At 34.7% G+C, this 17,753-nt stretch overlaps 1 protein-coding gene across 5 annotated transcripts in view; it reads left to right on the plus strand.

Annotated features, from left to right (window-relative positions):
- Positions 1-8,252: 8,252 nt before the first annotated feature.
- The window catches only part of GABRG2 (gamma-aminobutyric acid type A receptor subunit gamma2), a 122,858-nt gene continuing 113,357 nt past the window's right edge, over positions 8,253-17,753 (plus strand). For all 5 annotated transcript variants that reach the window (XM_061188420.1, XM_061188422.1, XM_061188421.1 and 2 more), the window contains exon 1: positions 8,253-8,359. In XM_061188420.1, the coding sequence (XP_061044403.1) occupies positions 8,253-8,359 (107 nt within the window). The remainder of the gene's footprint in view (positions 8,360-17,753) is intronic.

Here is a 17,753-nt window from a genome sequence, read left to right on the forward strand (position 1 = left end):
GAGGCCCAGACTTAGAACTGACATATTTGTACATTTCGGTGGACAAAGCGAATTTGAGGTCAGCTCAAATTCAAAGCAGGAGAAATAGACTCTGACAGACTCATCTAATATCCTGAGCAATGAGGTACTTTTAACTCTCCCATAAGATTTAAGAAGACTAAGATTGAGATGACTGAGTCAAACTTTTTTTTTTCCAGTTTATTTTAGTGTGCAATAACAAGGACATTGACCCTATTAATGTCATGCTGTTAAGCTAACTTATTTGAAGGAGCTGTAGATATCTCCTCCCACCTCACTCCCAAGGAAATCCTATTCAAATTATAGGTCACTGAATGCTTAGAACTGAAAAGATCCTTATATATCACCTTTATCATCCATCACTTTATTGATGAGAAAATAAGACCTAGAGAAATGAAGTAATTTCCCTAAAGTCATAGAGTTAATGACAGAACTAAGATTTCTGACTCCAGACTCTATGATCTTTGTATTAAATCATGTTTCCTCTGAAGTTTTATTATAGCTCATGATTAAGGAGGTGAATTAGTAACTATGTTATTTATTGCCACAGTCATGTTATTGAAAAACTGTATACAACCATGCTTAAGAGATCAGTTTCTTAGATCAGACTGTCTGGGTTTAAAATCTGCTCTGCCGTAGACTATAAAGTGGATACTATGGGTTATCTTGGACAAGTAATTTAGCCTCTCTAAACTTTAATCTTCCCATGTATAAAAACTTGATAATAATATTACCTGCCTTCTGGTTTTTTTTATGAGAATCAAGGCCTGTCACACAGCACTTTGCCTGTCACAGATTATGCTGTTGATAAGGATGTTTATCAATAGAAACTTTATTAAGGTGAAATTAATAGACAGTGAAATGATTTGATCTTAAGTACATAATTTTATGAGTTTTATCAGTGTATAAGCCTGTGTAATAACTTTCCTAATCAAGAATACTTCCTTTACCCCAGAAATTTCTCCTGTGCCTCAACCATTATAAGCAACCTTGTTCTGATTTTAATCACATAGATTTCTTTTGCTTCCCTTGAAGGTCATATAAATGGCATCATATAATACGTACTGGTGTTTGCCTGGCTTCTTTTAACATAGTACTTTTGAGATTCAACCATGTTGTTGAATGTATGTATGTGTGTGTGTGTATATATATATGTGTGTATATTATATATTAATATATATGTGAATAAATTATTCATTAGATTATTCCTGAATAATATGTTTTTCCATTTTCTAAATATACCCTGGAATCTGATTATCCATTCTTCTATTGATGATATTTGGATTGCTTCAAATTTATCTATACAATTCTTATACAGGGCTTTTTGGGGTAAACATACTTTTATTTTTCTTTGATATACATCTTGAAGTAGAATGTCTTGGTCATATGGAAAGTGAATGTTTAACACTGAAAGAAAATGCCATAATCTTTTTCAAATAGTTGTACCATTTAATATTCTTTCTAGGAAATGCATGAGGATTTTTCTGTAGACTCAAAAAATTTGGTATTGTCACTTTTGCTGATTTTAGCCATTACAGTGCATGTGAAAGATATCATTGTGGTTTCAATTTGAATTTTCTTAATAATTCTGATGGTGAGAAACTTTTCATGTGCTTACTAGATACACATAACTTTTTCATAGAGTCTGTTCAAGTACTTTGACCTTTTTCTATTGGGTTGTTTGCATTTTCACTATTAAGATGTAAGATTTCTTTATGTTCTTTATTCTGGATACAAGTCCTTTGTAAGACACTTATATTTGAATATTTTCTCCCTGTATGTGACTTGCCTTTTCATTTTTTAGTAGTCTTTTGATGAACAGATATTTTTTGTTTTTATGAAGACCAATTTATCAGTCATATTTTATATTTAATACATTATACCTTCTCTAAGAAATTTTTGCCTACCCCAAAATGATAAAGATATTCTGTTTTCTTCTTAAAATTAATAATTTTAGCTTTTGCATGTGACATAAAATAAAGGGCATATGTTATCCTTTAAAATAATTTAATCCTTTGTTCCATCATCATTACTTTAAAACATTCATCTTTCCCCTTCAAAATGCCTCACCTTTATTGAAAATCAAATGAATATATGTATAGGACTCTTTATTCTTTTTTCTAGCTTCTAAAGTCAGAAGTTTAGATCACTGTTTTCTTTATTCTATGTATTTACAGGCATAAATTTTCCTCTAAGACTTGCTTTAGCTCCACGAAACAAATGTTATGTTGCATTTTCATTTATTTTGAAGCATTTCCAACTTTTCTTGTGGTTTCTTCGATTCACATATTATTTAGAAGTATTATTTGTTCAATTTTCAAACTTTTTGAAACATTTCTACATATTTTACGTTTTTGATTTCTAATTGAAATCTGTTGTAGTTAGAAAATATACAAGCTTTCAAATTTTTGAAATTTATTGAGACTTATTTTATGAACAGTTGAAAAAGATGTATCTTTTTTACTTTACTCTGCAATTATTGGGTATATTATTCTATAAATGTTAAGTCAGAGGACTTTTAATGTCTCCAACTATGTGGAATTTGTCTATTTTTCCTGTTCTGTCATTTTTTGCTTCTATTTATTTTGAAGCTCTGTTACTGGGTATGTAAAATATTATGATTTTTATGTCTTCTTGATGAGTTGATCTTTTCGTCATCATAAAGAATACCTCTTTATCTCTTGTAATACTCCTTGTGTTCATGCTTATTTTCTGCCACCATTTTGCTATTCGCATTCGGCTTGTCCCATTATTTTCCCCTCTGGTACTTTCTGCCTTCTTTTGCATTTACAAAATATTTTTTGGTATTTTATTTTGAATTTTCTAATGATTTTTAGCTACAACTTTTTATATTACCTTTAGTGGTGCTTTAAAGATTATCATATTCACCTTTAACTTACCAAACTCTGTGTACAGTTGCTATATCATTTCATGAAATAGACAAGAAATTACAAAACTATAATTTTATTTGACCCCAACTCTAGGATACTTTGTGCAGTTGTTGACATGTATTTTATACATATATGTGTTATAAACTCCAAAATGCAGTGTTATAATTTTTGCATTAAAAAGTCAGGTGTCGCTTAAAAGAAATATACATAAAACTATATAGTTTCCTCACATGTTACCCATTTTCAGGGCTCTTGCCATTGATCTGGGTTCCCATCTGCCATCACTTTCCTCAGCCTGAAGAATTTACCTTAGCATTATTTTCATCTCATCTCTGCTGGTGACAAATTCTCTCAGCCTTCCTTTATTTGAAAATGTCTTTTTTTTCTTTCACGTCTGATGGACCTATTTACTGGATATACAATTCTATGTATAATTTATTTTCAGCACTTTAAAGATATCATCCACTGTTTCCTGACCTCAGTAGTTTTTGATCAGTCAGCCATCATTGTAATATTAACCTCTAGCAATTGTAATATTTCATTTTTCTCTTGCTACTTTCAAAATTTTCATTTAATCTTTAGATTTTAGGCGTGTGACTATGAAGTTCCCAGGTATAGTTTTCATTGTGTTTACCCTGCTTGGGGTCTACTAAGCTTCTTGGATCTATATGGAATATTTTCACAAACTTTGGGAAAGTTTTTGGCCAATATTACTTTAAATATGTTCATGTTTATTCTCTCTTTCTTCTCCTTCTACACTACTTTATCAGGAGGCTTGATATTGTCTCACAGTTTCCAGTAGTTCAATTTTTTTCAATATTTTTCTCTGTGGTTTTCATATTGGATAATTTTTGTTGATGTGTTTTCAAGTTTACCAATCATTTCTTCTACTGTTATTCTTCAATTGCCAATCTGATATTAAAACATGCATGATATTTTTTCTTTTAGGAATTATAAATTTCAGTTCTAGAATTTTCTATTTTGCTTTATTTCAAAAAATAGTTTCCATTTCTCTTCTGAGAGTCCCTACTGTACACTCATTGACCATATAAGCATCATGGCCATGTTTGGTTTTAAGTCCTTGAACTATTTAAAATAGTTGATTGAATGTCCTTATTTGCTCATTGCATCTCAGGTTTGGTTGGTTTGTACTAAATGCAATTTTAAAAAAAATATGTCTTATTGTTTTGTACTTTGTCTTATGACTTTTTTTTTTACCATGTTATCAGGTGTTTTATATATTACCAACATTCTGATTATAATACTCCTCTGAAGAATATTGATTTTTGTTCTACTAGGAGTTAAATTTTTTATTTATTTATTTATTTAATTTATTTTTATTTTTAGCTGCATTGGGTCTTCGTTGCGGTGCGTGGGCTTCTCATTGTAGTGGCTTCTCTTGTTTCGGAGCATGGGCTCTAGGTGCCCAGGCTTCAGTAGTTGTGGCACATGGGCTCAGTAGTTGTGGCTCACGGGCTCTAGAGCGCAGGCTCAGTAGTTGTGGCGCACGGGCTTAGTTGCTCCGCGGCATGTGAGATTTTCCTTGACCAGGGCTCGAACCCGTGTGCCCTGCATTGGCAGGCAGATTCTTAACCATGCTCCAGCAGGGAATTCCTGGAGTTAAATTACTGACAAATCACTTTAATGTTGTGTAAGATTAGTTTTTTACTGTTTTCAGGTTAGTTTCAGTTTTGTCCTTAGGCTTAGAGCAAATCCTTCAAACTCCAAACTCAGTATCTCCTACAGGGAATGGCAGCTGAAATACTGGCTCAACTTTTTCAGTCTTTCAGTTTTTGCTTTCTTGCAGTCTTTGGTGCCTTTCTGCTCTTTCCATTCAAAAACAAATATCTAAACAAAGTCTGCATGTAGATCTGGAGTCTTACCTTTCTGTTGTTACTTTGTTTCTATGATTCCTACCCCCTCTGCTTAATTTGAGCTGCTCTGGCAGCTCCAACTCTCCTCTGAAACCTCAAATCAGTAAGATTGTTGCCTTCTGATAATTGTGACCATCCTGTACCTCTGCAATTGAGGGTTTTCCTGGGATAGGGGACTTTCCAAGCTAAAACCAGGGAAGTTCCAGGCAAATAAGGAGAACTTGATCATTTTTTAAGTGTCCTCAGGGAAAAACCTCATAATCCTAGATCTCATCCAATTCAGTTTCCTCTTTTTATGGTCAAATCTTCACCACTTTCAGCCTGCTTTTGGTAACTTCCTAGTACTTTACATAGTTGTTTATTTAATGTTTTGTCCACCAGTTATAAATGTTATCTGCAGGATGGTTAGTCTACTTCATCATTAACCTAAGTTATTTTAATTCTGCAAGTGATAAGAGATTTGGTGTCAACAACCAAAGTGATTCAAATTTTGACCTTATAATTCACTTCTGTGTGTAGTAACTATAATAATAGTAATAGTAATAATAATAATATAATATCAAAGTAAAAGTAAACGTCAGAGAAAATTAACCTGCCAAACAATTCTCCAATATATTGACAATGGCTTGTTTGAATAAGAGGTTGCAGGTGGTAATTTTTATCTTTCTACGTTTTAATAATTTAAAAATATTAGTATAAAATGTAGGCATATATACACATATATTGTTTGCAATGCAAATATGAACATCACATTTATCAAATAATGGTAATTTAAATATGTATCACAACGTATCTTCTTAAAAATGGGCAAGATTAAATATAGCTAAAATGTGATTACAAAAGAAATTACTAGATGAAGTGTCTTACAAATACCAGTGAATATATGTGTGGCAAAATCTTAGAAAATTTATTAAAATACTTTTTTTTCAGAGAGCAGCCGCCAGATAGGAAAGCGCCACAGAGGAAAACTGAAGCTTACTAGCCAGGAATAGCACAGTTAAAATTGTACCCAGATACTATAAACAGTAAAATTTCCTCTATGGATTCTCTTAATATGCTGAGAGGTATTCCATTATTGAAATAGATTATAATTTACAGGGATCATTATGACACCAATAAGGAATCAGAATTTGAATTACTACTTTGTGAACGTGATAGCATTCATTCTCACAGCTTCAGTATGCTTATCACTAAACTCAAGGGGGAAAAAAAACTTACATTGGAAAATTGGAAATGTTGTATTTGGTAGAAGGCAGAATTGTCACATCAGTTTTTATTTGCAACCTAGTGGCCTTGCAAATATGTTGGGTTTGTCCTCCTTTGTATTTTAAAAATTAGGACATTTCTCACAGTTGTATTCCCATTTCCTCTGGCAACTGCCTGGAACAGAGCAGTGGCAACTCCATTCAGATGGGGTATGGCCACCCCAGTGTGCATGGTTTCCACCGCTTTACTGTTTCACAACTAGCCCTTTTCTTTCACTTATCTCACTTGCTTGGTTTCTGTAGGCATGGGAACATGAAAGCGTTGGCCTACAAAAATATGAGAGAATGTCTTTACTGAAAGCACAACAGTATACACCTATTAACAACCTAGGCTCTTTCTGTTAAAAAAAAAAAAAATTATAAATATAAGAAAGGCCAAAATTCCTCACAGTGCAGTAAGGAATAAGAAAATTGCAAAAAAACAGATTTGCATTTGTTCTGCCTCTAATTTAATCACCAAAAAAAGAAGTCAGTTGGCTACTGCACGTGAATGCTGTTGTTGTTTTAACTGGATTTTGTTCAAACGCCATAAAATAACTGCCTAAGTTCTAAAGGCATGCAGGTTTCCAGGCATGTAACAGACAGTTAGGGCTTTTTTGCTTCAGAATGTGTCTCCTCAGCCTCAAGGAAGCCACCAGTACTTCTCTCTGCTTTCCTTAAGTATATTTTAGGATTGTAGATGAAGTGTGCACCTACTCATCCCATGTTCTATTTCTATGCCTCCTGGACTCCTTACTCAAGTTCCCTACCTGGAAGACTTTCTCGTAGAAAAGGCACTGGTTTTGAAATGACTCCCTGCTGTGTTCCAGGAAGGGGTCTGATTGGTCCTCTTCACTTGTACTTCTACATGAACATCTTTGCTGTGGTCTCAATTTTGCAGGAACCTTGAAACACTCCTCCACTTTCTTCTCCATGATGAGTGAATGGGATTTCCTCTGCGGTGGATGAGCTAGGTTGGCATAAAGGGATATCTCCCATGTATCAGTATCCATGGTAACCTTCTAGGCAAGAAGGCAGCATGCTAACACCACTCATCCACCCCAGAAATTTACAGAGTTGTCACCAAGCAGAGCAACAATAACAAAAGTCAAATCCCACAGAGCAAAAACAGAAATCCCTTTATATTGTTAATGTCCTCTTGACCTTCCCCTTTGTCCTTTCAAAGAGCAGCCCCCTATTTTGTGGTCTATAGACTTTACTCAGGCAGCGATTTTCACGCATTTATTTTCTTCAACCTTCAAGAAGTTTGTATTTGTACATTTTCACTGCGGATGGAGAGCGGAGAAAGGAGTGAGTACTGGGGATCATGGATTCTTCTTGTTTTGCAATTCTATCAATGTTTTCTCCCTTCATTAAAATTGAAAATTCACCAAATCTGTTTTCTTACGGGATGGTTTACAGAGAAACAGCCAATCCTCCCCCACCGCCTGCTCCCCCTCCCTCTACAATGCAACCATGATTTCTAATATTGCATGATTTTAAATAAGGATTCTTGGCAGATCTGAAGAGAGAAACCTTCTGTCGTTGGTGATATAGTATATGCTCTTCCTAAAGCACCTCTTGTGCCCATGAAAGCCCGTCCTTGCATACTTTTGTGTGCAGTAAAGGGTTAAAAGGCGCTGGAAAGACACCACGCATGTGTTAATTCCTGCTGCAGCAGCGCGCATTGCTTCCACTTTGACCTCATAGTTAATCTGCGTGATAGTTAAATCACGCAGAGACTCGAGTATTTCTTTTAAACACACACATACACACACACACACACACACACCTGCTGCCCTCTAAAAGAAAAATCAAAACAAATCAAACAAATAAACCTCAATTGATGGACCTGGCGGAGTATGTGTGAGCGTGGGGGCATGAGTATGTGTACGAGTGTGCGTGCGTTTCCCTTTCCCTTATTTGTCTCCTGTGCATCTCTCCCTGTACCCTCCCCCTGCCTCAATTATATTATTCCCCGGGACTTGGAAGCTGCTCCCTGAGCTGACGCTTTGATGGTATCTGCAAGCGTTTGTGCTGATCTTATTTCTGCCCCCTGAATATTAATTCCCGAAGCTGCTAGCAAATACAGCTCCCCAGTGACGGGACCTACTAGAGGCAGGTGGGGGGAGCCACCATCAGTTCATAAGCATAATAATAATACAAAGGGGAGGGATTCTTCTGCAACCTAGAGGCTAGAGGCAGGGGAGAAAAAGAAAAAAGCGATGAGTTCGACAAATATATGGAGCACAGGAAGCTCAGTCTACTCGACTCCTGTATTTTCACAGAAAATGACGGTGTGGATTCTGCTCCTGCTATCGCTCTACCCGCGGTAAGATATGCCTTTTTCGGCGTCGTTTTGTTTCAGAGAGGTTGGGGGAAGGGGTGGGGACAGAGGAACTCGGGAGACCACCCAGATTTAAAAGACTCCTATAGGATTTGGGACTTTGTAATTTAGGGGAATGTGAATATTTGGGGCGGGGAAAAAGGGAGGAGAGAGAAAGGTCACTTTCATTTATTTATTAATTTATTGGATTTTCTTTATTTGTTTTAGAATGGAAAAGCTAACGTCATAAAGACTTTGTGTTTGGGGAGTAGCATTTTGATAGGACTGCAATCTGATGTCTAGGTGGGCTGTGCTGATACATGCCGGCATTTGAGGCCATGTTGGAGGCGTTTGGGTGCGGGTCTGGAGGAGAAAACTGCAAATGGGGTCCTGGCGCACACCCGGGAGACATGTGTGTTTGTTTGTGTGTGTGTGGTGGGTGGGGGGGAATGGGTTCTGTTCCTGTATCCAAAGTATTGCTTGTTCCTGCACCTGGGCATTCTTAAGATCAGCCAGCCAGGTTTTCTATCCAGCCCCATTGACTTGGCAGCAGACTCCCTGGTGGGCTAACAGGGTTCAGCACCAGGGACAGCAGTCCTGTCGGGGCCAAATGGAACGAGGCTTGTCTAACCCCACGGGACAACTTTACATCTACACAGGACATCGTTATAGTATAGAGAGAAGGCCGATGGAGCCAAGGAGCACTAGTGACATCTGGGGACCCTGCTCTGATTATCCCTAACCCCTCCTTGAGATAGGAGGGGCATTGCTGGGCATGGGGTAGAGAATGTAGTTAATCAGTGCATGGAGGGATATATGTCTGGAAAAGAGTTGGCTTTGCAGTGTTGAAAAATATGCTGAGCCAGGTGAATGTGATGCCAAAATTGTGAAGTTATGCATTAATGTCTTAGAGCCTTGTTTCACTGAATAGAAAAGATGGGAAAGGGGACGATGGATTTCCCAAAATCCTGAGCAGGTGTGTGTTGCGAAGTGTTTTGCACCTGAATTTTTTTGAACTTCCTTGCGCCAAAGGTATCAAAGAACTATCCCTTCACATATAGTTCATCATTTATCCACCCACCAAAACAACCCCCCTGCCCAGCACGTACCATCAGGATTTCCAGAGGTCCATTGTACTTATATTACTTGCACTCTTCTATACTGTCACTTTGAAATAAAGCTCTAAAAATATTACCCCAAATCTGCTCAAAAAGAAAGAAAGAAAGAGAAAGAAAGAAAAACTAGCTATAGAAGAAATCAAGCCATTGCCCTAAGGTTTTCCTGGGAGTTGACACTCTTATGTAGTAGTTGTAGCAAAGGGAGATAAAAGGGATGGGGGTTAAAAGATTATTTTATTTTATTGGAAATTTCTAGTTAACTTCACTGGTCCTCCATTCTCTAGAGTAGGTAATGGGAAGTACAGATTTCAGTAAAAAAGAGACCCAAGCAAAACAAGAAGTGAAAGTCTCTCTTTGGAGTCTTTGGGGTTTCCAAGCAGAGAGAGGGGCCTGCTTAATTCTACCAGCACTTTTCGTACCTTCCTCCTTTACTATAAAATTAGAATATATTTTCTTTAAGAGTGTAAGATTAAGTAGTTTTCTCAGAAGAAGGCTTTTTACTGGAAATGGTTTATGTGTAATACATTTTAGTGGAATACTGGAGAAACAGTGCTTTTAATTAAAATTTGCACACATATTTTACTATTTAATGTTGTGTGTAACTCTTAATTTGTTTCAGACATTAGAGAATTTATAGTTGCTTGTTGATAGAAAATATCATTCTCATGTTCTTACCATTTATGAAACCTGTGGATTAAAATCTAGTCAAGACATAGGGAAATATGTCTTTCCTTCTTACACACTTACATCCATCTTAGTAAAGAACTTTATAACTGAATAGATGAGAATATTTTTATATATTTTACTCCAATGGTCTTATTTTAACCTAAAATGTGCAATTTTATTATTTTTCCTAATGCTATCATATTTAAGATGTCTTCTTATTGCAACAGTCCCACCTTTTCTTTTCCAACTATCATGTAAAAAGTAATACTTAGTGATACATTTTAATTTTCAATTCTTATCATAGTAGCTTAGATGAGCTTTTTAAACAGCTCTAAATAATGGGAGTTATGTGTCATGTAAACTCTCCAATAGGAGGATATTCACATTTTCTCAGTAATAACAGAGAATGGAGTCATTGCAGTTTGGTGCAGAGAATGTGATCAGAGTTTCAGTTTGCTGCAATCCCATTAAAAAAAAAAAAGCCATTTGAATGGCTGAATAGAGCTGGATGAAAATAGGAGCTTTGATCTCTGAAGCTGATCTTGAAGAAAGACAAGTGACTAGAAAAATGTGGGATTCTGGGAGCAGTTTTAAAAAGGCTTTTGGGGTAAACAGTGGTAGTAGAACTACCTAGAAACTTGAAGGGAAATTAAAAAAAAAAAGAAACATTTAAATGACTTTTCATTTATATAACTCCAAAGAATATTTTTCTCTCTCATTAAAATGACTAAATTCATTAGATTGTGTCTCTACAAAAGTAAAACAAAGAGGAATATGAAGCATTGGAGTGAGGATGTTAATAGCTAATATCTCTTCTTATATGTGGGATAGTTAATTTCTGAAACTCAAAACTATCTAAACTGCCACATATCTTATATACAATGCTATCATAGAAATGGTCTGGGAAACTTGCTAAACTTGTATGATTCTTGAACCATACAAGCTTGTTATTTACTATCCTTCCAAATTCTCCACTTGGTTTTATTAGAAAAAGAAAAATGAAATCACTTCCTCAGCATATTTAATTGCTTATAGACATAACATTTCAAATAGTCTACCCTGAGGCAAACATCTATCTGGAAAAAAAAAAGAAAAATATTTATCACCCAGTGTTTCCCAGGATCCAGCTGCCCACTACCCTCTAGACAAAATATCTGGATTGTAGGCAGGAATTTAAAAATTAGCTTTTAATTTAAATTCGTTACATCAGTGTCTCTGATATCCTAGACTCAGTTTAGAATACCTAATCTCAAAATGATTGAATTACAGAATATTTAGTGATAGAGGTCTCTGTTCTCCACATTTTAAAATTTGCTTCATATCAAGTATTTCTGCTCAAATTGGAAGAATGTTAAGACTGACTTTAGAGACTTTATCTTTGTTGTAAATATTATTTTACTAAGCCTGTGGCTACTTCTCACCGTCATAACTTCATAGTCATTCCAAGACAGACTTTCCACAGCTTAAGTACAAGTAGGCTTTATTGGAATGACATATACTTGTTGAAGGGGAGCAGAATTTGCCAACCCAAAATATGCCTCTTTGGCATAAGGATTATTTAAGGCTGATTATTTTTAAGAAACAGCAGATATAGGTGAAGCTTAAAACTGAGTGGAAGTTACCCTTTTGTAAGAGGAATTCACATTTATAATGGAAATCTCCATTTTTAAGGGTGTCTCCCTCCCTGTACCAGAAAGAAGAGTTTGGCTAAATACCTAGAAACTTACCAATGCTGAAGGCAGGGACTTAAATCTGCCTAACGACCATCACCTTGTTGACTGTGCTTTACTTGACAACCTCCCATAACTGGCTTCCCCTACTCCCAACATCTTCTTTTGTCTTTAGCTGGAGATGGTATTTAAGATGATGGCTTGGGCCATTTGAAGGACTTACTCAGCTTTCTGAGTATCTCCCATGTATACAGGAAATATACATGTTATTACTTTTCTGTTTGTTTTTTTTTTTTTTTCCTCTTGTGAATCTTTTTATTACAAGGATGTCTCAACCAAGAACCTAGAAGAGTAGAAGGAAAATTATTTTTCCTTCCCTACATGGTCATCCAAAGTACTTCTGCTGAATTCAGTGATCACAGAAGATTGGTAAAAAGTTATAGTTAGTGCAGTTCAGTAATTGTTTGACCACCCAGGTATCAGAACAATTAAAAAATTCAGGATTTCATTTGGGATGGGCACATTACCTGTTCAGGTAAATGTGAAAGAAAGAATTCATCCTCTGCTACTGGGTTATAAGAGATCCGTGTGATGTCTTCAAAGTCAGAAACCAGATAGTCACAATATAATATTTTCAGATTTTCCAATCTATTTGTGTCATGTATATACATACACTGAATCAAATTTTTTAAATATATAAATATTAAAATATAATAGATTTTAATTAACATATACAAAAGTTATATAATATATTTTAAATGCATAAAATATAATTATATTATACATAACATGTATATATATACACACACACACACAATTTTTACTAAAATCTGCGACATAGTTGTTGTCAACCACATTCGACAGATTTGGAAACCAAGATTACAGAGAGATTAAATGACTTGTTTAAAGGCAACAGATAATTAGAAGTAACATCAAATAATGATAATTATGTATGTGGATAGAAACAGAGTTCTATAATGATAGGTGTATACATTTATATATACTTCCTACCATCCTGGGGTTCCTTCCTGGGTCCCTTGGTGGGTGCTTTCCAGGAACCGGGACACGGTTCTCACTCCAGTCAGCAGCGCTAATCGACCCGCCCCCCCTCCCGCCCCCGCCATAGTTAGCAGCGAGTCACTGTGAGTTCCACGCATGACCTGCCAACAGTGTTGATGCAACTGGAGCTTTCTCCCTTCTGTAGCACCCCTCCCCCCTCCCCCCCCAACTCAGCACTTACCCAGTACTTTTCACCACTTTGCCCCAGACCTCTTGTCCCATAGCAGGATCTCAGAAGGCCTTTCACCTTCCTGCCTTGTCTCTTGGGCCATAGCCACTCTGATCTCAGTGTATCTTTTGCTAAATACACTTTTTCTGTATAAATAAAATATGATTTGGAGTTGTTCTCTGAAAAAATATTGTAAAATGTATATATACATACAAGATAATGATAACTGATTATATTTTAGATGTGTCACTAATGATCTTCTGAATTTTATTTTGTGTTTTCTGTTTTGTTTTATTCCTTCTGAATTTTTTGATCAGTTTCATTTCATCAGTACTGTTTGCTCATAAGTGTAGTAACTAGACTAGATTATTAAGATACCAATCAATTTTAGTTTTTATAGTTATCTGATTTCACCTTCGTATAATAGAAGTTAGAACAGATACCTTACATCCAATCAGCCCACTGAATAAATTGAAATGTTGAATCTACATAGTAGTGTGGTTTGAGGTCCTCAGTCCCATCAGTCACTCCATTTTTAAATTTACCTCACAATTTTGATTGAAAGCTCTAAACAGATATGCTTAGAAATAATCCATTCTTCAGTTGTTTTATGAGTTTAATAACATGTTGAATGATATTATTTAGTCCCTGGGGAAAAATATATTAAGAAAGTATATTTTCTTAATGGTTATGTGTAAATAAAGCATAGTTTAATCTGCAATTCAGTCATTACCCAGAAATTTAACTACTGCTTGTCATCCCATTTTCAAAGAAGAGACTTTGTCGTCCACTGAGAAAATTTATAGGATAATTTGCTCAATGTTGTCCCATAGTTTTCCTACAGAAATTCTGTGTTGAGGCAACCATACTGAATATTAAAGTAGAAATAATGTTACTGTTTCAATATCTGGATATCTCTATCTTCAATATGTAGATATTTAAAGTTGACATTTTTAATCACCTCAGTCAAACGAGCAACAGCTTGATTAACTGTGGCATGTGAAAACTTAATATCAAAGTGCTTAAGTTTTAATTTCTAGAGGAATAAAAAGTTACACTTTCTAGAAATTAAGGCTTTATTTTTTTTTCTGAGAATATTTTCGTGCACACTTTTATTCTCTCTATAGCTTTGTAAGTTAGATGAGGAAGATAACATTTTACTTTTCTGATAGCTGTTAAAAATGAGATATGGAGCAGTTATGGGACTTGTCCAAGTCTTCTTGAATGTTGGTTGTAGAGCAAGGGTTAAGACTTTCCCAGCCACATTCCTAGTGCAATACACCACACCACTCAACAATAGTCACCCTTTTTCTTTGTAAAAGTAAGAAAATACTTGGATTGTTTTGAGGTGTAAAAGGCTTCTCCAGTTTGCTTTACTGGGAAAGTTATTTGCTATTCATTTCTTCCATATTCTAGAGAATACACATCTTTTAAAAGGAAATAAAAACCTCCTTTTAAGTTATACATTCATGGCTTAGGGTAAAAATAAAATTTAACTCAAAATCATATTAATCCCCACTGTATTATGAAATAAGAGGGCAAAATATGGTAATAATTCTATATTATTATAAAAATCATTATGGAACTCTATAGATAAAGTACCGTGTAAATGCTAAGTAAGTAGCGCTGATATTACATTCTCCACCCATTCATAAAGAAAACCATCTGAATACCAAATAACATAATAGTGAGGAAAATAAAGAATGCTTTTTAAGCAAAGGTCCTTTGTAATAATTGAAACCCTGCCATGAACTCAAGTATAGTAGTAGAACCAAAGTCTATGTGGTGAGACAGATAAATATCAAGTTCTGTAATTTGTTTAGGCATATTTAAATAAAATGGCCAAAACAAACTGAATATAACTTTTCAATATTATCTTGGTAGGAAGAGATAAATGACTTACTCTTATTTATGTTCTTTTGTGCAGGTTAACAGTCCCTTTATATAAACTGCTTTTGAAAACACATTTGAAATACAATAAGTGAGGGAAAATCTCTAGATATAAACTGTAGAAATGAATTAATTCTTAATTCAGTAAAGGAATAGTATTGCAGCCAGATCTGTTCTAGGAACTGGGTATATAATTATGGGGCAAAAGTCTTGATGTCCGCCATCATGGAGTTTGCAATCTCATGGGGTGGCAGGCAATGATCAAATGGATATGCAAATAATTTTTAAGTTTTAACTCAGGTAAATGCTACACAGGAAAGTCATACGGTGCTATGAGAGAATATATCAGCTTTCTAACTTGATGAAAGCATAGGCTAGAGAAACTGAGTGAGATCCACAAACTAGCTGAAACTGATCTACAATCATCTAATTGGTCAGTTTTAATATTTCAACATTCTTTTCTTGGCTATAATAGTCTTTGCTGGATTTTTTGCCCTCGGTTGAAGAGGTTGTCACTTGAAAAGTGAAGGGTATTTTCGGGGAAGAAAAGTGGTGAAAATTTTTTTAATGTTCTGAAAACTATTTTTCTTTACTGTTTAAAAAATTATGTAATAGACAAGAACTATATTAAGGATAATTAAATAAAGTAACACGTCATTTATGACATTATTTTAACACAAACTAAATTTACTAACCAATGGCCAGTTGATGGGCTTTTGCTCCACTCGCCCCCATCCAGTAGGTCTTCAAGTTATATATGCATAAAACTAGATCTGTTTTCCTACCACCACTTCCAACTGAGACATCTTCTCTGGTTCTTTGTCAATCCAATATAAATAGTCAACTACAATCAAACAGGGGGAAAAAACACATGACCATCTTAAATATAAATACCAGTTGTGAACGTCAGTTAATTTCGGACTTGGATATAATACGATAAGAAAAATACAATGAATATTTTGGGGATTTTAGAATTTCATGCAAAATGCACTGTGTATGACCTATAAAAATGTGTACAGAAGGAGACCCAGCACCTTGTGGGATCTCAGTTCCCCGACCAGGGATTGAACCCGTGCCGCTGCAGTGAAAGCCTGGAATCCTAACTGTTAGGCTACCAGGGAACTCCCGCAGTGACTTTTCAATATTGATAAATTATAATCTTTCAGCAAGAGAATAGATGCTAGTAATTATATGTTAATAAATGTTAATAAATTATCAACTGTTTTTTTTTTTAATCTATTTTACCTTTTGTCTTCCGGTATCCCCCTTCATCTTATTCTTAGAATTAGCAAGTGTGTATTTAGTTCCTTTCAAATAATCATCATTCTAAAAGCAAGGTGTCCTATACTCACACACATACACACAAATCTGCAACTTTGGATAATGCCCTTTTTAATCTCATAAAAGAATACTTTTCCCATTATATTAAAGAGATTGAGTAAATATATATTCTTCTTAAATTATTCCAAAAGAAAGAACAAACAAGGCACTTTAAATCTGAGGTAGTATTCAGATATTTCCTATTTTTAATAGAAAAGTAATTTTCCTTAGTATTTCTTAGAGGGAAAATTTTAAGTGATAATTTTTAAAGTCAATAACAACATCTCAATGATTCCAGGTAAAAATTATCATTTAACTAAATTACCTCCTTTTAACTTAACTTTATTAATAAAAATCTGCATTCTTTATTTTAAAATTAATTCTTAATAATTTTCAGAAAAAATTTCTTGAATTTTAAAAAAGTGTACATTTGAAATTGATTATTCTTCATTAAATTCCACAACAAATTATTTAATTAATTACTTAAATTATTTAAATAATTACTTCATAACCTTCATAAACCCATACTTTATTAATCAAGTTATTAGAAATTATAAAAATTTAGACAATTTTAGTTTATTCTACATCCAGGTAAATTTTTCATTATTTATTTTTTTTACTTTTTATTTTATTTTATATTGGAGTATCATTGATTAACAATGTTGTGTTAGTTTTAGGTGTACAGCAAAGTGATTTAGTTATACATATATAAGTATCTATTCTTCTTCAAATTCTTTTCCCATTTAGGTTATTATAGAATATTGAGCAGAGTTCCCTGTGCCATGCAGTAGGTCCTTGTTGGTTATCTATTTTAAATATAGCAGTGTGTACGTGTCAGTCCCAAACTCCCTATCTATCCCTCCACCCACCTTTCCCCCCTGGTAGCCATAACTTTGTTTTCTAAGTTTGTGAGTCTGTTTCTGTTTTGTAAATAAGTTCATTTGTATCATTTTTTTTAGATTCTGCATATAAGTGATAGCATATGATGTTTGTCTTTCTCTGTCTGATTTACTTTGCTTGGTATGATAATCTCCAGGTCCATCTATGTTGCTATAAATAACATTATTTCATTCTTTTTAATGGCTGAGTAATATTCCATTGTATATATGTACCACATCTTCTTCATCTGTCAATGGACATTTAAGTTGCTTCCATGTCTTGGCTATTGTAAACAGTGCTACAATGAACACTGGGGTGCACATATCCTTTCAAACCATGTTTTTTCAAGATATATGCCCAGGAGTGGGATTGCTAGATCATAAGTAGTTCTGTTTTTAGTTTTTAGGAACCTCTATACCGTTCTCCATAGTGGCTGCACCAATTTACATTCCCACCAACAGTGTGGGAAGGTTCCCTTTTCTCCACACCTTCTAGATCATTTATTGTTTGTTGACTTTTTGATGATGGCCATTCTGACTGGTGTGAGGTGATATCTCATTGTATTGATAGTTTTGATTTGCATTTCTCTAATAATTGGCGATGTTGAGAATTTTTCATGTGCCTCTTGG

Source organism: Eubalaena glacialis, chromosome 4 (assembly GCF_028564815.1).
Source record: "Eubalaena glacialis isolate mEubGla1 chromosome 4, mEubGla1.1.hap2.+ XY, whole genome shotgun sequence".
Taxonomy (NCBI): domain Eukaryota; kingdom Metazoa; phylum Chordata; class Mammalia; order Artiodactyla; family Balaenidae; genus Eubalaena; species Eubalaena glacialis.